The following is a 22,664-nucleotide window of genomic DNA, read 5'->3' as shown; positions in this document are numbered from 1 at the left end:
GCTTCTATGCTCCACATGTCTGGAACAAACTCCCAGAAAGCCTCAGATCAGCTGAAACACTCAGTTTATTTAAATCCAGGTTAAAGACCCACCTGTTCTCTGCTGCATTTCACTAGTTTTTATTTAGAAGTCCAAATCTACATCTGGTTCTTTTAAGCTGAAATTATGTTTTAATATTGTCTTTCCCCACACTGGAACTTTATTTTCTCCCATTTTATTTTAGCATCTTCTGTCTGTTTTTATTTCAATAATTGCATTTCTTTTAATCCTTTTTTAATGCACTTGTATTGCTTTCTGCACCCTGCTGTATTGTCTTGTATATGAAATGTGCTATACAAATAAATTTGCCTTGCCCAACAAGAAGTTGGGACATATTTGTGTACCTGCCTCATGCATGTACACAGCTGCTCGAGCTGCTTTTCCCTCATTTATTATGAATGCATTATAAAATTCCCTAGATTTTTATTGTTTTTTTGCAATCATTTGTACTTGATGCCACCACACTCTTACAGGAGAACACAATGTCCCCACTTTAAGTTTCCTTTTTAAATAATTAGGTCTTGAAATGACAGGTTCTCATTCGCAGCATAAATCAGTATTATTGTATGCATTTGGGTAACTAATGCTGTTAACTGCATGTTTGGATAACAAAAATAATATTTAAACCCTTTGCCACAAGTAGGTAAGTAGTTTTTTAAATATTTGGAAATAACAGAAATAAAGACCAAAAGTACAAATGGCTTGAATCTCACGAGGAAGCATACTTTCAACATATTGGAGCAGTTCAAGGCTGGACTTTAAGTGTGTGCCAATAAGTCAGTCTGCATCACCATCAGTGTAAAACTTGTACAGTGAGCCTGAAGCTAGGGCCATTCATTCCAGTCCAGTATCACTGTTTACTGTTTGACACACAGCAACTCTGCCAGTCCAGACGGTTAACTGCATAACAAACAGAATGCTGCTGCTTTGCACACACGGTTCTATGAAGTTCCCTGAAAAGCTTCATGCTACATTACATACAATCCCTCAGAGTCATTGCACTAATCTCACTACAGATTTCTAATGCTTCACTAATCTAGCTCCAAACCAGAGAATAGCAGGATCTACATTACTGCTACAAAGCAGCCGTTAACCATACTATCAGAGTAAAGCTGGCATGCTCAGTGCATCACTGACATTAATCTTAATATCTTCCTCGCTTTTAATGCATACAGGGATCTAAAGAAACTCAATTCTGTTTAAACACAGGCATAATCTGGTATCATTACACTATCATGCATATTTCATAAATTTCTGTTAATATATATATAAAAAAAAAAAAAAAAAACACAAAGGCAACAACAAACAGTTTGACCTACCCCAGAGTATCGATGAGTTTACGGTAGTCTACTGGGGGAGGGTAGACTACTTCCTCGATGACTTCTCTGTCACAGTGGGCGTAGGCTGTGGAGATGTGAATAAATATATCCAGGTGCTTCATTCTGTGGGCCAGGGCCAGCATCTTCTGGGTGGCCAAGACATTCAGCTGCATGGCATCTCTGAGAGGATGGGAAAAGTACGAAGACACTCAGTGCAGGGACATGCAGGAAATTTTTAAGTGGTGGCCAGGATAAGAGATAGTGTGGGGTGGGTAATAATATATTTCACTAGCTGCAATGTCCAACAGGACTACGGTTAACTTTAGTTAGAATCTGTGTGTGAAATATGGGATTCTTGAGTTTCTGGAAATCCTTAACAGCTTTGAGCTCTTCATAACATTCTTTAAAAATATGTAAAACGTGTTTTGGTTTCGATATTATAAAGTATATGAATTTTAAAAAAGATGGAATTCTTTTCTTACATAGAGTAATTTATCAGCCAGAGGAAATAAAGGTTGTAAACATTACTTATATGCAGAGTAAACACACAAAGACCAATGACCAACCACTTAACATTAATGCAGCTGCTGGAATCTACTGACCCACCAAACCCTCTAACCCCACCACCATCATCCCATCCATATATGTCACACACAGAGCACTTGAGACAGCCTCCTTAACTTTTAACTGTTTTTCTTAATTTGTAAGTAATTTTAATTGTTAAAAAGTAGTTTGAAGTTTTGTACATTTTTTTTTGTTAATGCTCACTCAACCTTTTAAAACATCCAATCTGTCATCACTTGTTATCCCATTTCTGGTCATTAAAGGGTTAAAGTAACTAACTTTGGGTCATTATAACAGTACAAATGATCAAATCCACTACATGAAAACATCATGTACATGCATGAGTAATCGGCCATTTGAGTGAATGGAGGAAAATAAAATAAATTAAATCGGCATATTTAGCAACTGAAGATTGAAACTCAACCCAAACCAGCGCAGTATACTGGTTTGGGTTGAGTGTGTTGGTTTGTTATGGCATAGCTTCACTGGCTCCCCGTCTGCTTCTGAATTGATTTAAGATTTTATTGTTTACTTCTAATGTGTATTTAATAGATATTCTGAACATTCACACCCCTGTAAGAGCACTGCGGTCGACCAACCAGCTTTCTTTTAGATGTTCCAGGATCCTCAGCAGGTCACCCAGACATAAACACACACCGCTCAGACTAGAGATACGTAGGGTCACTGCTAAAATCTCCCCTTTTCCTTGGTTTTGAACTAGGAAGGAGTATGACATCTAAATTTAGAATTTGTTTTCATCTTCATTGATTTGTATTTATTGTCTTATATTCCTTTTTTTTTTTATTACCTTGTCGACTATAAATTCTTTTGTTGACTGAAGCCTTTGGACAACGTTTGAGCTTTATTTATTTAATGTGCTACATAAATAAATCTTGACCATTGTTAAAAAAGCTAAATGATACATTCCTACTGTAACTGGATAATCCAAAGTAATGAACAAGTGTTACATTTATATAGCATCTTTTAAAAATATTTATAAAAAGGTAATACAAAGTCCTCTACAAGTGATTGGCAAAGGCAGGAAATAAGGAAATGAGAAACTAATACAAGAAATTAATGAAAAACAATAAAAGATATAAACAAGTACAATGCATAAGACAGATTAAAGTAAAATACAATAATTAAGATTAAATCACAACTAATAAAAATACTTGAGATCTGCTAATCTATTTGTATGTGGGAAATAAATGGTTACAATCCTGCTGCATAGTGGAATTAAATTTCTAACTAAGAAAAGAGAGAGAAAAAAAAAACAAAACAAACCCACACACACACACACAATGCAGGCCTTTCTTTAAAGACCAATAACAAAAAGGAATCTCCTTGAAAACAAACCATTTCTCACACTCAGAACAAACTGCTCTCAAAGGCTGTGAGGAGAGCTTAATCATCAGCAGTTTGTCAAGCAGTCTCTTTAGTTCAGCAGAAAAGAGAAAATAAAACACAGCAGCACGGCTTGCCAGGTGTTGTGCATCTGTGTACCGCAAACAGTAGGTGCAATCTGTCCACACCGTTCAGAGCTAAGCCAAGAAACAGTTATACATGATTAAGATTTGTATTGTAGTGTATATTATATGTACTCCTTTGTTTTTATTGCTATTTGTGAAACCAAAAGAAAAATTTCCTGCCTTGGTGTGGGACATCAGACCAGATTGTCAACAGTTCTGGTTCAAACAGCAGAAAACAAGATCTAAAAAGACTTGAAGAGAACTGACTTGTGGTTGCAATTAACACTTTAAAAATGGGGAAAAAAGAAGTAAAAACTGACAGACACTCACTTGAGTGGCTCATTAAAGCGGATGGTGGCGGCGCAGTGGAAGACGATGTTAACATTTTCAGCCAGGACGCTCTGATCCTCTTTGCTCAGATCCAGCTCCGGATATGTGAGGTCACTTTTCACCGCTATGATCTTCTCTGCAAAGTCTGGCTGCTCGGACTGCAACCTTTCAAACAACTGAGGGAAAACATAAAATAATACCAAGGTTTTAGAAAATGGTCTTAAAAGGCAAACTAGCTGCTTTGGGATAAAAAAAAAAAAACAAGAAGAATGAAATGTTAGCATGTCTGATTCACACACGTTCAAACAGGAAGCAGTGGCAACACTACAATGTATTTTGAACATGCTATTTATGATAGACAAACTTCTTTAGTCAGATTAAACCTTAGAAACTAGTCTAAATATGTAATATTTAAACATTTTCTATGTATATCTTTGATAATACTCTACACCTTTGCCTCAGGGCGAACAGATTGACGGAGGACGCTGTAGCCACAGCGCTACATGCGTCATTGTCCCACCTGGAGTAGCGGGAGAACTACACACGGATGCTTTTTGTGGATTTCAGCTTCGCGTTCAACACCATCCTCTCTCCTCCCATCCTGTCGGACCGCAGTCAGAGGGTTACAGAGGGAGACCATAGGTCTGCAGCCGTCAGCATCAGCTCCCCTCAGGGCTGCGTGCTGAGCCCTCTGCTCTATACCCTCTTCACATCTGAATGTACCTCTGCACACCACAGTAACACCATCGTCAAGTTCACCAACGACACCACAGTTGTGGGGCTCATCTCTGGGGGGGATGAGTCTGCATACAAGGCTGAGGTGGAGCAGCTGACTGGGTGGTGCAGAGAGAACAACCTACCTATTAACATATCAAACACCAAGGAGCTTATCATAGACTTTAAGAGGAAAAAAAAAAAAACAGACATTCCACCACTGTTCATCAGTGGGGACTGTGTGGAGAGGGTGGAGGACTTCTGGTTTTTGGGAGTCCATATAGAGGAGGACCTGACCTGGACTGTGAACACCTCTGAGCTACTGAAGAAGGCCCAGCAGAGACTGCACTTCCTGAAGATGATCAGGAAGAATAACATCACCCAGGGGCTCCTGGTGTCCTTCTACCGGTGCACTATGGAGAGCATCTTAGTGTCCTGATTGTGTGTGGTACACCAGCTGCATGTGTGTGTGGTACACCAGCTGCGTGTGTGTGGTACACCAGCTGCATGTGTGTGTGGCTCAGAGAACGTCACTGCAAAGGGTCATAAACAAACACGGTCCAAAAGATCATCGGCTGCCCTCTCCTCACACTGGAAGAATTGCACCGTTCCCACTGCAAAATAATCCAAGACTCCTCTCACCCCAGTGAAAACATTTTTGATCTGTTACCGTCAGGCAGGCGGTACAGATCAAGATTAGTCACTGCAAGGACAAACCAGTTCAGAGACAGTTTTTACCCGACAGCAGTAAGAACCCTGAACAACTGGTTAATGAGTACTTGGCAAATCAAGCTCATGTGTCTTATTAAGCTACTTCATGTGTATTGCACTAAACACCTGTTTGAGGGGACGTTGCGATAACTATATTATATATCATACATTATATGCTGGCAGCTATTTCTTTTTACTTTATTTTATTTATTATGTTGTAGCTACATTGTATTTTATCTCATTTATGTTGCTGCAATTATTCTATTTTATTATACTGTTCTGCACTGACTGGAGGGCTTTGTAATTTTGTTGTATTTTATTGCAACAATAGAGTTCTCTTCTTTTTCACAGGTTTAATTTACAAACAACTTCTAGAAAAACGTGTGAACATTCATTTACAAGCTCACAATAAACTTGGCACAAAAAAGAAAATCTGTTTAATTATTTCTTCCTTTTAAAAATACCAACTACTGTTGTATTAAACATAGTTTGAAAACCTGATAAGTCACCTTTACAATGAATAACTTGTAAGGATATGTGCTTCTGTGGAATGAGAAACACAGCTAAGCATTGTGGGTAGTCTCCCCCCCGAGAAAAATTTCATTTTTGTTATTCACTCTTGTATTGAGAATCAAGTACTTCCAGGTGTGTGAGAAATCAGAAATGTAGTACCTGATTGGTTGATAGAGACATCAGAATGTAATTGTGGAGCTACAGGCATATCCTGAATCAAGGACCCAACTCCATCCTCCAGGATGACGATGCTCTCGCCCACAGAGCCAGTATGACTCTGCAACCCAACTGAATACCTGTTGGATCAGCTTGGACGTGCGGTGTGTGCCAACACATCCACACTGGCTGACCTTCAACAACTCCTGGTGGAGGAATGGGATGCTAGCCCAAAAGTTGGAGACCAGCATGCTGTGGATCATCCACACATTAGAGGTCTCACAGTATACAATGAATAAATAGTAAAAATGGCCAATGTTATTTTTTTTTTTTCCCTTATAAATGCAGGAGAGCGCAATCATCCAATCCACCAAGAAACTCAAAATAAGAGTGAATACCAACATGAGAGGGGATTCAGGTATATTTCTTGTGGGCAGCATCCACACGTTTAACTGTGTTGCTCATTCCACAGGAGCAGGATGCTGATAAGGTAAGCCTGTTGTAATACTGGTAATACGATATGACCTCAAATCAATATCACGATAACTTGAACATGTTACCTCGATTACAATTAATTAGCGATTATTTTTGTGTTGTTTTATTTTTACCCTCATGGCTAACTGAAAGTTTTTTTCTTAATACAAGAGCAGATTTTGATTTTCTAATAAGTGAAAGGAAGCAAACACAGTTTAACTTTATATAATGAATATTTATAAAGTATATTTAAGAGAATTTAAATAATTGACATAAGTAAGATCTATTATTGGTTCTGAATGTGTTTTGAGCAATTTTCAATTCATTGCCCAGCCCAGCAACAACGTTCCTCAACATGTGTATATTCTTGCACACAGTATGTGCAACCGGCTGCTCAGCAACTTTCCTCTTGTCCCTTACATCTCCTGAAAAGAATAAGCCATTAGGTCGCACCGTCCCACCTCTCACCTTGCAGTTAGTCATGTCGGCAACTCGGGCTTGAGGGCTCTGCCCGGCTTTTGACCGGACCATCACATAGACGGCTCCGATTTCTGGGCAGGACCTCAGCAGTTTCTCCAGCAGCACCTTCAACAACAGACCAGAGGAATAATAATAATTTTCCAGCGCAGCTCAAGAGTTTGATACTTCTTTTTTCCAATGATGCATCCAAACAGGCTCAAACACAAACTCAAACAATGGCTGCTTTGATTCAGGAAATAACAGAAGCAAAGCCATTTGAAAGAGTCACCACGTTGTGTCTTCTGCTAAACTGAGAAGCTTTTTGTGACAGATGGTGCACATAAAACACCTAAAATAACTCATTCTACATCTCATTTTGGACTGAGAGGCTTGAGAGCTGTCCAACCTGATAAAATCTTAAAGACCTTTAAGTAGTATTCATTTGATTTTACACATTTATATTATTAGGGGAATAACTGACACATAATAGTTGTGATAAACATAAAATTGTGATTTCTCAGACAATAAACTGTACCAAGTAAATAAGCACTAATGACATTCCTAGTCAAGTCTGATCACTTTTCAGCTATTTAAAAACACTGTACCTTGCCCATGAAGCCTGTTGCTCCAGAGATCAGCACATTTTTTCCTGCATAATATTCTGGGATGTTCACCATGATGTCTGCAGTCCTGTTTCAGTGAGCTCCTCAATGACACCCCACCTGCACAGAAAACATCAATAAACAAAGAGATTGTAATAAAACTAACATAAAATGCAGATTAAAATGCAGCAACTTTGTGGCTTAGAGGAAACTGAAGCCTTATAGGAGAGTCCTGTACTCATGTGCCAACCGTCCTGATTTTTATCAACCAGCATTCAGCCAGCTCTCTTTCAGGAAGTCAAAACATTAATTAGAGATGCGTCGATCTGCTTTTTTTAAGCTCCGACCCGATTCAGATATCTGAAATTAAGATTGGTCAATATTTTCCCATACTGATTCAGTTTTATGTGAACATTGTGATTATCACCATGTAAGGTTTCATTAGGCTATAGCAAACCACACTTTCCAATTTAAATGTTTTTCTAAAAGAACCCATAAGAAAAACCGTCATGCATTTTAGCTATTGGACTTTTCCAGAATTTTCCTTGTCAGATAAAGACTGAACAGAATGATGAATTGGAGCAACCGTTCTGTGGGTTAATCCCTTCAGTGCTCATGTCTGCTGGAAGTTTACGGCCCTACTGTGACACTTCAGCGAGTGTGCACTATTTTCTCTTCCCATCTTAGCTAAATTTTTACCCTGGAAACCTTGTAAACACATTTCAAGTTAACGTGTTTTTTTATTTTTCAACAAAAAAAATATACCCAAATTAGTGACAAGCTGAAGTAGCAAAGCAGCTCATTCCTCATCAGACTTGTAGGTGCAGTTGTAAACCAAACACTACGTCTAAAGTGGTAAATCAGCATAAAAAACTAAAACAAATATAATTATTTATATACGAGTTCCAACAGATATATTTCATGAACTGAATCTGCACCAACACATTTTGTTAGGCTTAAACCTGCATATTTCTTTCAACATAAGTGTGTCTCTTTCCAAAATCCACCCTCTCCGTTACATTTCTTTCAGGAAAATCAAGGACATTAATCCGGATACATTTTCATCTGCCATAAACAACCTCCCCACTGTAAGCAGTATCTCGTCTCCAGATATATTAGTCTGTAACTATAACAAGAACCTCTATAATCTACTTAACACTTTTGCTCCAATCAAACACAGACATGTTTCCTTTTCCCGTTCTGCTCCATGGTTCACTCCTTCCCTCCGCAAACTCAAAGCTAAAGGGCGCCGGCTTGAACGCCTTGCCAAGAAAACTGGACTCAGTATCCATAAAGATATGTATAATAATCACATTCTTCTATACAAAGACTGCATTAGATCAACTAAATCTGCATACTACTCTGCTATTATCTGCACTAATGAAGGAAATTCCAAATCCCTCTTTTCTCTGTTCAATAAAATTACAAGAAAGACCCCCGGACTCTTTTCCCTCACATCTCAACTCAACTGACTTCTGTAACTTCCTTTTGTCCTACTTCACTTCAAAAATCGACAACATCCACCAACAACTCACTTCCGAAGGAGCTGCAGCTTCCACTGCAGACTTTCTTCCTCCATCTTTCTCCATCATTCATTCATTCTCAAGCTTCACCCTTCCTTCTCAAACTGACATATCTGAACTGATTCGGAAAGCCAAACCTTCCACCAGCCCACTTGACCCGATCCCAACAGTCTTGGTAAAGTCCTGTCTCTCCTCACTCTCTCCACACATCACTGCCATAATTCACTCCTCCCTCATGACCGGACATGTTCCACTGGCCTTTAAATCAGCTGCCGTCACACCGATCTTAAAAAAACCTGGCGCTGATCCATCTGACCCTAATAACCTCCGTCCAATTTCCAATCTTCCCTTCATCTCCAAAATCCTTGAAAAGGTTGTTGCCTCCCAGCTTCACCAACACCTCTCTATCAATAATCTGTTTGAACACTTCCAGTCCGGCTTTCGTCCACTCCACAGCACAGAATCAGCTCTTCTGAAAATAACAAATGACCTTCTGATGGCAGCTGATTCCGGCCTCATCACCATCCTTATTCTCCTCGATCTTACTGCAGCATTTGACACCATTTCTCACAGCACCCTCCTTAATAGACTGGCATCCATCGGCGTCTCTCATACTCCTCTTACCTGGTTCACTTCATACCTGTCCGACCGCACACAGTTCATTCACATTAAGGATCATTCATCACAATCACTCCCCGTAACAGCCGGTGTACCCCAAGGTTCTGTCCTGGGGCCTCTTCTGTTTATCATTTATATCCTCCCGCTTGGTCACATTTTCCGCAAATACAATATCAACTTTCACTCTTATGCAGACGATACACAGCTCTACATCTCATCAAAACCAAATTCTTCTGTTCCGCCTTCATCCCTCTCTGACTGTCTTCTTGAAATCAAGACATGGTTCTCTTCCAATTTTCTTAAACTCAACAGCAGCAAAACAGAAGTTCTCCTTGTCGGCACACCCACCACTTTAACCAAATCTCACAGTTTCTCTGTTAACATTGACAGCTCTTCTATTCTCCCCTCCCCTCAGGTAAAAAGTCTCGGCGTCATTTTCGATAGCACCCTTTCATTTCATTCACACATTAATAGCATCACTCGGTCTGCCTACTTCCACCTCCGAAATATCAACCGCTTGCGTTCATCTCTCACTCCACATGCTGCAGCTATCCTCGTCCACAGTCTGGTCACCTCAAGAATCGATTATTGCAATTCACTTCTTTTTGGTCTCCCCGATAAATCACTTCATAAACTACAGCTTCTTCAGAACTCTGCTGCCCGGATTATCACTTGCACACCTTCTTTTCAACACATCACACCGGTTCTCAAACAACTTCACTGGCTCCCAATAAAATTCAGAATCAACTACAAGATCCTGCTTTTCACCTTCAAATGTCTCCATAATCTGGCCCCTCCATATCTGTCAGACCTACTCCATATAGCTACTCCCTCCCGCACTCTCAGATCATCTTCCTCCATTCACCTTTCTGTGCCCCGTGCCCGTCTCACCACCATGGGGAGCAGAGCCACTGAAGGCTCTGCTCCCCACCTCTGGAACACACTCCCACCTGAACTCCGTAACATCGACTCACTTCCATCATTCAAATCACAACTTAAAACTCATCTGTTTAAACTGGCCTTCTCACCTTAATGTTTTTAACTGTCTGCTGCATGATGTTTGTTTTGATGTTTTGTTTTATGTTTTAACTGATTTTAATTGTCTTTTGTGAGGTGACCTTGGGTCTTTAAAGGCGCCTTGAAATAAAATTTATTATTATTATTATTATTATTATTATTATAAGACTCATAGTCTGTGAACACAGGCCCAGAAAGATCCCTCTTTGGATCAGGAAAGTGGATCAGGGAATTCATCCCAATATCCAATCTGTGAATAACATTAATATCGAAGCCCAGTACACAAAGCACCTATGCCACAGAGGGGTCTTTTGAGATGAAGACTTTTCCCTTTCAGAATTCCCTCAGACAGACACAGCAGTGGTGGAAGAAGATGGTCCATAATCGTATCAGTCTGAGACGTCTGGCAGGTTGTGGCAGTTTCAGAAGTGCAGCTGCAAGTTGCCGCTGCCACGATTTGAGCTTACAGTCTCTCAGATGAGGCTCAGCAGGCCAAGAATAAAGTCTGTTGTTACTGTTACACCCCTCACAAGCACAAATCCGTCCCACTGTAGCAACATTTTCTAAAAGCTCTGTAAAGTCTGAAACTAGTTAATCCACATTAATAAGTTCACATCTGTACATATGCGGTGGGGTGGTGGGCACAGTTTCTGTGGCTGAAAGGAAAGGACTATTTTTGCACCTGGGCTGCAAGTTTTTTTTTATTATTATTTTTTCGTGACATTGAAGAGCACAAAGTAAGGCTCTACATGTTTGAGTGTGAAAAACAAAGGCTAGTTTGACCCTGCACAGAGCATTTTGAGTAATTTTTTTACCCACAAAATCCAGGTTTTTAAAGAAATTTAAACAGTATAACATTAACAGTATAGCTGATTTTCACCCCAAAGTAATACTATGTTGTTTAAAGATAAAAAAACAAAAAAAAAAAAACAAAAAAAAAAAAAAAACACATTTTTGGGTGCAATAGCCCTTTAACAGGCAAATGGGCCAATCTTCAAGTCACTTCTTAAAAAAAAGTGTCCTTAAAGAGATTAACAGCTTATTCTTCATTAAGTTGATTTTTTCTCCCTTCTCATCTTCCATGAGTAGCTTATAATATTGCAGTAAGATTTGTTTTACCTAGGCTCTGAAACTAAAAACACTAAAGTTTCCTCTAGCACAGGTTTGTACTTTGTCTTGTGGTAAAAACTAAAACAGTCTGATGTTAGTTATCTGATTAACATAATTTCTCTCTACAGAGTTTCACCCTATTGCTACACACACACACACACACGCATGAATTGTCAGGTGGCAACATTCAAACCAGCAGACAACTCATACAGGCCTGTCGCGATAAATTTTGCTGGGCGATAAATTTTCTCAGAAATTATTGCGATAAGCGATAATATTGCGCAAAGCTGTCATGTCATTTTCAACTAATATAATGACAATGCAACAATAATGCAAATAAACCCTTTCAAAAGATCAATAAACTTTCATTTCTATAATATTTTACACCGGAACTAGAAGAAATTTTGAATAACAAAACAAAAATAAATAGTATGGATTCTCAGTCTCATTAACAATGAATGAAAACCAAACAACCAAAAACAATAAGTATGATAGATAATAAAGTCTCTGTTCTGTAAACTAAACTGCCCTTCAAAACATATATAATATATTAAACACAGGGCTCAGATAGGGAACCTGATAAAACTGCTACCATTTAAAAAAAAAAAAAAAAAAAAGATACAGCGCATCGTTGCTAGTTGTGAAGCTGAAATATCTCCTCTCATCATTGCATGTCAGACTGATCTACGAGCAGTTTGTGAACCGTGACGCTGCACTTTTCCACATACTTTTTGGCCAGTGTCCCAGCGTAACGCGGCCCATTGGAAATCCTTCCGAACCTCTCGATTAGCCGGCATTGCTCTTGATGTGTATTCAGCCTGAGAAATGTGAGGTTTAGTGTGAGAAGCCACTCAAATGTTCGAGTCTCACGGCTGATGCGTGAGAGTTGGCAGCCCTGTAAAACAAACGCGGCATACCAGCTCGCACAGGTTAAGTGCTTCACCACGGTCTCGTGCTGCAACATGCTGCTGTCAAGTCTGACACGAGAGAGATCACTCCGCAGGAAACGAGAGCGTTCAGTCGAGCTAAAGATAGGGGAAAAAAAAAAAAAAAAAAAACAATCTGTGGCTTCAACACCTGAAAATCAGACAGAAATCCTGTTTTATTCGCTTTTTTAAAAAAAATTCTCTCAGGGAAGATGGAAACACACGGGTTTAAGAATTACATGTCCATCACAGAGACGCAGCTCAACAAGCTGAATCTACAGTTGCTGTGTTGAGCCCTCTCAATGGGAAGAGTTTAATGGGCATCACATCCGATGCGTGTGAAGCAACCCGAGAATGAGGAAGGAGATTTTGTGCCACTTTCTCCGCAGTTTTGCACAAACACACACTTCTGACAACTCTGTGCTGCATCCGTCTCCTCTCTCCCTCCTTCCCAACCACTGTGAGTGGATAATAAGAGTAGGGCAACGAAGCAACGCAAATCTGATGTAAGCCTATTTAATGTTCAGAGCAGAATCATGGCCGGACACATTTTATTTTAACTCTCAAAAAGAAAACCCTACTATCCCACAAGAAACACCACTGGAAATGCACCAGAAGTGAGTGGATTAGTAAAACAGTGGATGCAGCAGGTTTGAAACCTGGACCAGGTGTCGTGCGACATGTAAATTAGATTGAGCTCTTTGCAATTTCTAATCGCAAGACCTCAAATTGTGGTTTCAATTTTAAAAAGATCAATTGTTCAGCTCTACACTGAAGTGTGGAGAACTAGTCTACATTTCAACAGTCACAAATTGACAAACACCTCTGAAAAACACCAAAATGTAAGAGATTTATGTCCATACAAGATAGGGGAAGAGAAACTTGTGCATTACTTTCCAGCAGGATCCATTACTGTAATGGTCTCCTCACAGTTCTCCCAGAACTCTGCTTCCACTGTACTCATTAACACTGAGAGCAGAGCACATTATGGCTGTACTAAAACTACTGCACTGCTTTCCTGTGTGCCACAGGATAGATTTTAAAACCCATCTACTTGACTGAAGCACTGCACGTCCTTGAACTTCAATACATCACTCATTGACTTGTACAATTCGAAGCATCCGGCCCCCTCAGGTCTTCCTGGACAGGTTTACTCCACCTCACTCAAAACTACAACAAGGTTAAAGAGGAGCGAAATCTTCCTGATTTGCCTTTTAATGTGTGTGTGTGTTTTTTATTTAAGACTATTGCTTCATTTGTTCAAAATGCCTGAACTCATTATGTAAAGCACTTCAAGATGCCTTTGTGTGATCGTCAAGCTTTCATATCTGCTGAATGACACCATGCAAAACAGTATGAGGTAAAACAAGACAGGAAAATCTTGATAAGCGTCAGCAGCTACTGAAATTATTCACTTTGCATGTAGGTGAAGCAACAGACATCTGGGATCATTTTGTTGCTTTGTTTGAGAGATTTTATTACAGACTGTTTTAAGACAGGTCTATTTAGCTAAAACCATGATTACCAGCCCTTTAGAAAACAAAACCTCCAGCGTGTGCTTTGCGACTCATGGAGCTACAGTTAAACCAGTTACTCTGCTTTGTGTAATCAGACATTGTAACACACCTCACAGTATGAAACTTCTTAAAAACTGACCTCTTAGCCAGGTTTGCATTTACACCAGATGTTTCCTTTTTCAAGCCCCTTGCTGTCTCGTAGTTGCATTTCTAATTAATGACAGTTTGAAAGACCTGAACAAAAACTCATGTATCACCTCCAGGCCAAAGCCAAAATTAAGGAGAAGGAAAAAAAAGTGCTGCCATTGAATTCTGCAGTCACACTGCCTCTGCTCCTACACAGCAGAAGATTAAAATATCCAGTAAACATCAATTATGAGTGAAAGAGGGAACATTAATAGGGTATTCCATGCTGCTATGACAACAGCTCTGCTATGGCTGCGTGGGCTTTGTGACTCTTGTGGATCGAGGCGAGGAACAGCTCTCTGTTGATCCCCGCTCAGAGTCAGGCCAGCGCTGCAGATGAAGCATTTGATGCATAATATCTTGTGCCAAGTGACCAACTCCAGCTGTGTGCCCGCCTGAGCTCGGACTGCACGCCGAGAGAAGGCAGCTCATGAATATACAGCCCTCTCTCCAAAAGAGGAGACACAGAAGACCTTTGTAACAGCAAATATTTTTGCTTTTCTGTTGCACATTTCATGGCATCTGGTAGAATTTCTCCAGCACAAGTGTTCACAAGTCTACTGTAGAAATGTTTAAAAACTACTTCAATGATGCAATTTTATGAGCACTGACTTAAATACTTATTCTACACTTCCAGGGTTTGCAAGGTCAGACAGTTTTATACATTTATTGCAAAATGCGTAATAAGCCATTCATTGAATGAATACACACATAAGCATACAAACTTCCAGTTACAAGTGGAAAATAATTAATATTTATTCACTGAAATGGCTCAGTTTGCCCCACTGGTCCCAACAGCAATCTTATTAAGCAAAGTGAGCAGTGCTTATGTGACCAAATGAAATTAAACTTGCTGACTCAGTCAGCAGTAGCACAGCAATCACTCAGGTTATTTTTAGTAAAAAATTACCTGCATGATTTTCATACAGTAAAAAAACCTTGTGGTACATCAGTACTCAAAATGGAAGCTAAATCACCAACCTAAACCCAGAGTTTGCAACGGACCAATATAACCAAGTGGAAACGCAGCACTTCATCACCATACATGACGTTTACGGAAAAAAAAAAAAACAAAAAAAAAAAAAACAACAAAATTCCAGTTCACTTTGCTCTTCCACAGAAGCGTACACAAAGTATGAGGTACAAAGTTGATAACCACCATCATGGTACCCACTGTCTTTGACTGGCCTTGAGCTTTTTGCCAAACCAACATATAAAGACAGCTCAACCATGCCTATCTTGCTTTTGTAAACATCCCTCTAAACCAGGGATCCTCAGTCCTGGTGCTCAAGGGCCAGTATCCTGCAGATTTGAGATACGTTTAGATATGAGATAAGTTTCCCTACTACAACACACCTGACCCACCTGGTAATCTGCAGACTTGTGCGAAGGTTGATGTCAACCTAGGTTTATACTGCTTGATGTCAGGCTCTGCACAAGTTCAACTCTGAGTCCAGTGTGTTGCATCAGGTTACCTTCTAAAACCTGCAGGATTTAAGGACTAAAGATCCCTGCTCTAAACTAAAGCCTTGTTTCCAGCCAGAGATCGGGCTGGGGATGGGACAGTAAAGCCTGATCGCTGCTGTGTTTCCACAGCCAAATGCACCTTTACCTGGTAGGCCAGGTATGAACCAGATAGCGATAGATGTGTCAGAAATAAATAAAGAATGGCATGCGGCTTTAAAAAAAAAAAAAAAAAAAAAAAAAGTCACTTCTCAAGAGGCTCACAGTGTATCAAGCTAAAATCCTGTCAGAGTGAACTCCAAAGACCGGAGGCATGTAATTTATCAGATTTACATGACAGCATGTCATAGCTGCGCCTGCTCTCTGTATCCACGGCAGTGAGCGCACACACATAAGACAGGAGCACGCACACACACGTTTCTGTCAGAGTGCATGCGTCGGAAAACACGCCAATCAGATGAAAATTGGACAAAAATAAAGAGTTTTCAAAATTTTCTCAGGCAGATGGAAGCATCTTGGTCCCGTTCAGATGGAGCCTTTCTCCTGCTCTGGTATTAACGCCGTCGTCATGGCAACGCGCACAGCTGAACAAGCTGAATCTACGTTATTGTAGGAATTCCTGAGTCATATTACTGCTTAAAAAGGATCAAGTCTTCTTTGTAGGTTTTAACAACACATTATCTGAGATCTGAACTTAAGAATGGGGTCTGATCTTCTGGATTGAACGAATGTAATGCTGCCCCCTGGACAGGAGGCTCTGTCAAAAAGAGGTTAAAGGCTGAAAACGAATCAATCCAATCCATTACATTTGGATTTGTGTTAAATAAATCAACAAAGATTTAAGTTTAAATCTCCGAGTATCAGGGGAAACACTGTATTGTTATGGTATTTCAGAAATGCATAGAGATGTGTCAGATCAGATTACAGTAATCTGATTACTCCCAGATAACTGATTTTGATTGTCTTCTAAATGGTTTATTCATCTGAGAACGTCTTTAATATTAATGAAAAATAGGCGATGTTACACAATTTGCTGTAAATGAATCCGTATCAAATTTATTTGCAATCAAATCGAAAGAGGCTGCAAATCGATTCATGCGGCTTGTTCTCGACCAATCAGGTGAGCAGAACTTTCTTCTCAGAAATCTTGTGTGATTGGTTGAACATTTGAGGTGGGCGGGGTTAATGTGGAAAAGCGTGATGTGGAAAGTTGTCACTTCCGCATTTCCGATGATGCGAAGCTGAACGAATAATTTTAACTAACAGCTGATCAAGATGGTGAGAAAGTACGAAAATGAATACAACACGTGGTAAATAAAAGACATGGACACTGCTGCATGCTCATTGCCACGGACAGTTTCCTGTTAAGTATGAAATCAATTTCATACCAATTCACCCATATTAATTCATTTCATCCAGGTTGATTGTTCAGTGCACATTGTCCAACGACCCCCCCCGTCGCAAACAAAGCTTCTTGTGGAGTATGAATTGACCAGACCAAAACACACTTTTTTCTTGTTCTTGCAGCCTCGAGAACAAGAACAAACTTCTTGCAAAGTATTTAACAAGCTTAAAATTTGAACAACTTGACATCCGCCATGGTGGCACAGTCCCATGTTGTTAAGGTGTTGGAAAACCAAAAGCAGATTCTGCAAAGTCTTTGGCAGTCTTTGCTGGGTGAAGCCAGCAGCTTGTTGCTTGGTAACAACTAATGTTGTGATGTAGAAGTTAGTTTCTCAATATTTCCTTATAAAAAAGGAAACTTGTGCTGCTGGTGCAACGATCACTGGATCCACTGCAACGAATGGTTCTCCATAACACACCATAAACTACTGGCTCTGCACTGAACCCTATCAATAACAATATACCAGAGTTGTGAGGATTTTAACTTATTACATTAAACTTTTTTTTTTTTTTTTTTTAAACCAACAGCACAGTCCAATTCAAGCCAAGCTAATGGCACGAAATGGATTTCCTGTCTCTTAAGTGGGCCTGCTAGTGTGGTGAATAAAAGTCACGTTCAGTGTGCTGCCTGTGCTGGTAATGCATAATATTGGGTTTATATTTAGTTTCAACGTTACAGAGACGGGTCTAAAGCGATAAGTCATTTATTCTGATTTACTGGCCTAAAATTTGTGCCAGTGTGTTCAGAAGACATGGCTTAGGAAAAATGTGTGAAATGTTTCCCTCAAAGAGAAAAAGGTTAACAGAATCTCTGCTCACACCTGAATATCCACCTGCCGCTCATCTCATAAAGGAGATCGTCAAGTGAGGGATCAACAAACAATTATTTGGTGGCGCATCAACTGTATTTCATCTTCACAATAATATGTGCTGCTTGGGTGCAGCCTCCTCCACAATCACTACAAACTGAGCCAAAACTAAAAGTTTAACCCAACGGAGCCAATGAACCGTCCCTCCAGGAATTTGCAAAGTCGCAATTGCAACTATTAATGCACATTTAGTGTGCTCATGGAGTGACCCCCTCATATACAGAGACACAGCCGTTCAAAGGAGCTAACCTTCAAGACTCAAGGGCTTGTTCTTGCATCTTGTTGCCCCCTCTCTCTGACCCACTTTTTATGGCTGATAAGAAGTTCCCCAGAGCCTGAAAATACTTTCCTCGTGCTCACTATGAAGGTAATGGTAAGCCGTTTTGTACTGTGTAATATTGTAGTGAAAGGCAAAGAGACTTCATCAATTTTTGAAAAAAAAAATTTCTACTGCGAACCACCAGAGAAAGTGTGAAATGTCCAAAGACATGAAAAGACCACCATGAGTCTATATCATCCAGCTCTGCTGTAAATGCTTAACGAATCAGAATATAGGCCATTTCAGGGAAGAATGTTGAAACTCCATCCAGCGTTGCTCTGTCACCTTCTTTCTTTTGTTTATGTTTATTGTTCAGGGACCAAGCATTAAAAACATCTCAGAGGAGGAAAGATTAATTGTGCACAATTAACTCACTGGTTAACTTCCATCTGCAGTCCCAGGGCAGGTAAACAAATAACAACAGTACAAATATCATTAAACAAGCAACACACTACTTTAAAACACCTAACTATAAAAACTCAAACTGATAAGTTTACTGCCCTAAAATTTCCCGTACACAACACACACACCATTGAGTCCATCAGTTATGGAGAAATTAATTTTCAAGTGTCACATATAAAAGAGAAAACTTAGGCTACTTTGAGTAATCAGCACCTGGACTTCTGCATACTTGAGATGTCTGTAAACTAGTGTAAAAATGCTGCACTCACTAGCAGGAATGAAGCATGACTCACTTTTCTTCGTGCTGTCTGGTCTACAAATTGATAGGGCCTAAAGTTGAGAAAAGACCAGTAAGAAGTGGTGTCTTGTCCTGAAAATTTCTCAGGAAAAGATCTCACTACACAGCAAGCTGGTGCCCTCTTTAAATCACTGCACTTGTGTGCACAAAATATAGAATTGGGACAAAAGACATGTGGTATAAAAAGCTTCCTCTGCAGTATTCCCTGAACGCAGCGCCCGATTGTCCTTGAAAGATGATCAGAAAAGAACTAAAATCTTGCCGTGAAAGCTTACAGAAGCTGTGTAATCTTAAACCAGGATGTGCTGCTACAGCACAGTAGCTTACAGCCAGCCAGTTGATTCCTGATGCTCACTGTGAATAACTGATGTTGTGCGTTATAATGCACCTGTGGCTGAGCTGCATGAGTTTGTAAACTGATTAAACTTAAAGCTATGACAAATAATCTCAAGGAGCAACCCACATCTCAATGAAAAAACAAATTCCTAAACTAAATTTCATGTCAAAAACAAGAAAATACCCATCACCCAGGAAATTAAAATGACTAAAATCCTGCTTTGAAAAAAAGATAAAAATACAAAAAAAAAAACTTAATTCATCTTAAAACTGCAGAAGATGGTAGATTACCAAACCTTAAATGTCATGTAAGTGATAAATAGGTTAACTCCCCACTTACGGTTGGGTGTGTCAGCACTACAGCTTTCCAGGTGGCTTGTTCTGACTTGCATTACAGTTCAAATGGCCCTCATGAGGAGGTCATGGGATCAGCAGGATGGGCCGATCATTTCACAAACAGCCTCCGTCTTCCTGTAACAAAACACTCCACTGTCCAAGCTTTAAATGTGTTTGTTTTTTGGGGTTTTTTTTGCAATTCTAACTTGAAAAGTAGTTTAAGTTCATGATGCAGAACAGTACAAGTCTTGAGCAACCAGCCATTTTTTTATATTTACTGGAAAGAGGAAATAGGGGCAGTTAATTATTGGAACATGCAAACAAAGGTAAATGAACAGGTGTAACAATACACCGATTTACATCGATACAGTATGGGCAGCTTTATTCTTCAACGCTCTTGTAATAGATTTAAAGTAGTCTTCAGAAGGGATTTATCCCTCCATCAGACCGGTTGTCATCTTTTTCAGTCCAGTCTCCTCCTCCAAGCCCTCCCCTCCTTATTTCTTAAGGACATCACTTTGAGATACAGTTTACCTGCTATGGATATTTTCTCTACGCCTGACACTTTCACCTCTCCACTTCTCCAGTTTTCTAAAATGTTTTTAAAGAACACACTGTACCATGCTGAGATACACCGTATTTTTAGCCCACAACTCTAAGAAGTTGGTGAAAATTATTATTTTGTCTCTCAAAATGTTGTTTTTGGCATTTTGCATAAATGCAACCAAAGAAATTAAACCACATTATGTGCCTTTGGCTGTTGATGACATAGTGCCTAAAGACTCAACTTATAAAGAGGTTGCTATGGCAAATTGTTATGTGTAGACACAACCTGGGTTTAACCCTTAAGTACCACTTCTGTGCTTGAAGGTTTATAAGCTGGTGTGAAGTGGCTTAACAAACCAAACATCCAAAGCAGCCCATGTCCAACAAAAAACCTTTACAAAACCCAGATAGGCCAGTTATCTCACGACTATTAATAACAGAAGAAAACCTGATTACTTCGAAGCGAAAGAGGTTCCAGACTTTCTGCAGTTTGGTGCATCATCTAAGGAAAACTGGATATTAAAAACATGATCAGGGTCGTCACCGTCACCTTCGTAATCGACAAGATCACTGAACATCTTAAATAATAAGTAACCTCTAAGATTTAGGGAATGTTTGTACTGCATGTGATAAATATGAGATGTAACAAAAGATATAAAAATAATAATATAAAAAAAAAAAGAGTTAAATAAATGTGCGAAGGGGGAAAAGTCCGGCAGCGTATCCCGTGATTCTTATTAAACACAGCTGCCTAACATCATTACCACAAACACCACTCTGTCCATTTGCACAGTGGGCGACGATTAAAACCAAACCGACCAATGTCTGGCTTTGACAGCCAGTAATGCGATTACTGCAAAGCCTGCGGGGGGTAAATTAAAAGTGATGCACCTCTGCAAAGCCTTGCGACAAATTAGAAGAGCCCCCTGCGCCTCGCGAGTGGCTGGTCTTCCTCATCTGAGTGGTTAAACAAATTGGGAGAGAAAGGTGGTGAAACACCACTAACAACTAAATTTGATGTTAAAACACCAGAGCTTCGTGGCAGCTGCTGAGGTACAGCTTGGTCACGCAAGAAAGTCAAACTTGGTCCACGTATGTGCGTATATCCTCGAGAAGCGTAATGTTTGAGTCAACCCTCCTTGCTCTTGGCGCATCTCTTCAACCTGTGGCGCCGGCAGTTAGCGCTTTGAAACCCGGTCATAAGCTGTTTAGTCGAGGGCAGACGAGGCTTGTTGAGGCGATATAAAGTGCGTACCTACCCAAATGTGTCGATGGTTGCCCTCGGCTCGGGAAGTTGGGAGTGTGGTGTTAGCTGAGGAGAGGAGGAGTGGCAGCGTGTTACCGCTACAAGCGACGGAGTGGAGAGACTCAGCAGGAAGCCAGCAGAATAAATGAACCGCCGTGACGTCAACGTACGGCGGTCTCCAACACAGATAGGTACAAAAGGAAGAAGTCTCACTCCTTGTTTCACTCAGTCTCGGTTTCAACAATCGAGCATTAAGAGGAGAAAACAGAAGGGGGAATGGCGGTGTAGCAGAAGGACGCATTGCGGAGCTGTGTGCCACTACATTGACCGTTTCAAGACTTTTCTACGCCAGTCCACATCTAAAGAGCATCTCTCATCTAGGGATGGTCAAACAAAAGTCTCATGAAATACTGAGTCACTTTGACACCACTGCCTTGAGATCTACTCACTGCGTCGACACGTTGATCTATTTAAGAAGAGCTCTATCTGCTGGCCGTCTGCGTAAGACGCATTCACGGGGAGGCGCTGACCAGGCTTTGCGACCGCATTTGTCTCGTGACTTGGTGTTAATAAAGGATATGTGCGCAAGTTATGGATTATTTTTCTATGTGTATTGAAGTGTCAGATCTGAGGCTATACCTTTAGGTAACCAATGCCATACATGTTGCTCTCGTTTGGCTTGAAATTGAATCCTCCAGAAGCTGAGACTCCAGTTAGGCATTTCTGCAGAAATCCAGTAACGATTAACACAGTTGTGCCTTGGAGAATGGTCAGAAGATCAGAAGGAAGACTTAAATTGAGATCTCCCTACACACAATTGATCAATAATCCAAAGTTTCGACCCAGTAAAGGGGATGCAGGGGTATTTGCTCCTTTGGACACCTTTTTGATAAAACTTGTGACTTTTGACTTTTGACCAGATTGTACAAAAATACAATGTTTCAAGAAGAGATTTATTTTCCTTTTTCAGATAAGGGATTATATAAAAACACCACACTGTTAACTAAATCTCAGGTTTTTGCTGTTGAAAAGATTCTTTTTCTTATTTATCAAACTTCTTAGAATTACTCATTAGAACACTGTTAAGAGTTGACTTGTAAATAAAAAAAATTCTTGCTAAAAGCTGCACTTAAAAGTTACTAATCAAGTGTTTCACTCACACTTTTATCAGAGTATCAGACTCAATATTAAGTGTCT

At 39.9% G+C, this 22,664-nt stretch overlaps 1 protein-coding gene across 2 annotated transcripts in view; it reads right to left on the bottom strand.

Moving 5' to 3' along the window:
* far1 (fatty acyl CoA reductase 1) overlaps nucleotides 1–22,036 on the bottom strand; it is a 37,400-nt gene extending 15,364 nt beyond the window's left edge. Inside the window, exons 1-5 of one of the 2 annotated variants that reach the window (XM_041996961.1) lie at nucleotides 21,481–22,036; nucleotides 7,354–7,470; nucleotides 6,758–6,874; nucleotides 3,722–3,897; nucleotides 1,359–1,538 (exon numbers count right to left, since the gene is read on the bottom strand). In XM_041996961.1, the coding sequence (XP_041852895.1) occupies nucleotides 1,359–1,538; nucleotides 3,722–3,897; nucleotides 6,758–6,874; nucleotides 7,354–7,425 (545 nt within the window). In that variant the 5' untranslated portion in view covers nucleotides 7,426–7,470; nucleotides 21,481–22,036. The remainder of the gene's footprint in view (nucleotides 1–1,358; nucleotides 1,539–3,721; nucleotides 3,898–6,757; nucleotides 6,875–7,353; nucleotides 7,471–21,480) is intronic. The other variant, XM_041996960.1, reaches the window with a different exon arrangement.
* Nucleotides 22,037–22,664: the final 628 nt, after the last annotated feature.

Source organism: Melanotaenia boesemani, chromosome 10 (assembly GCF_017639745.1).
Source record: "Melanotaenia boesemani isolate fMelBoe1 chromosome 10, fMelBoe1.pri, whole genome shotgun sequence".
NCBI lineage: Eukaryota > Metazoa > Chordata > Actinopteri > Atheriniformes > Melanotaeniidae > Melanotaenia > Melanotaenia boesemani.
Note: the sequence above shows the minus strand (reverse complement) of the source record. Positions and strands in the feature narration are given on the sequence as shown.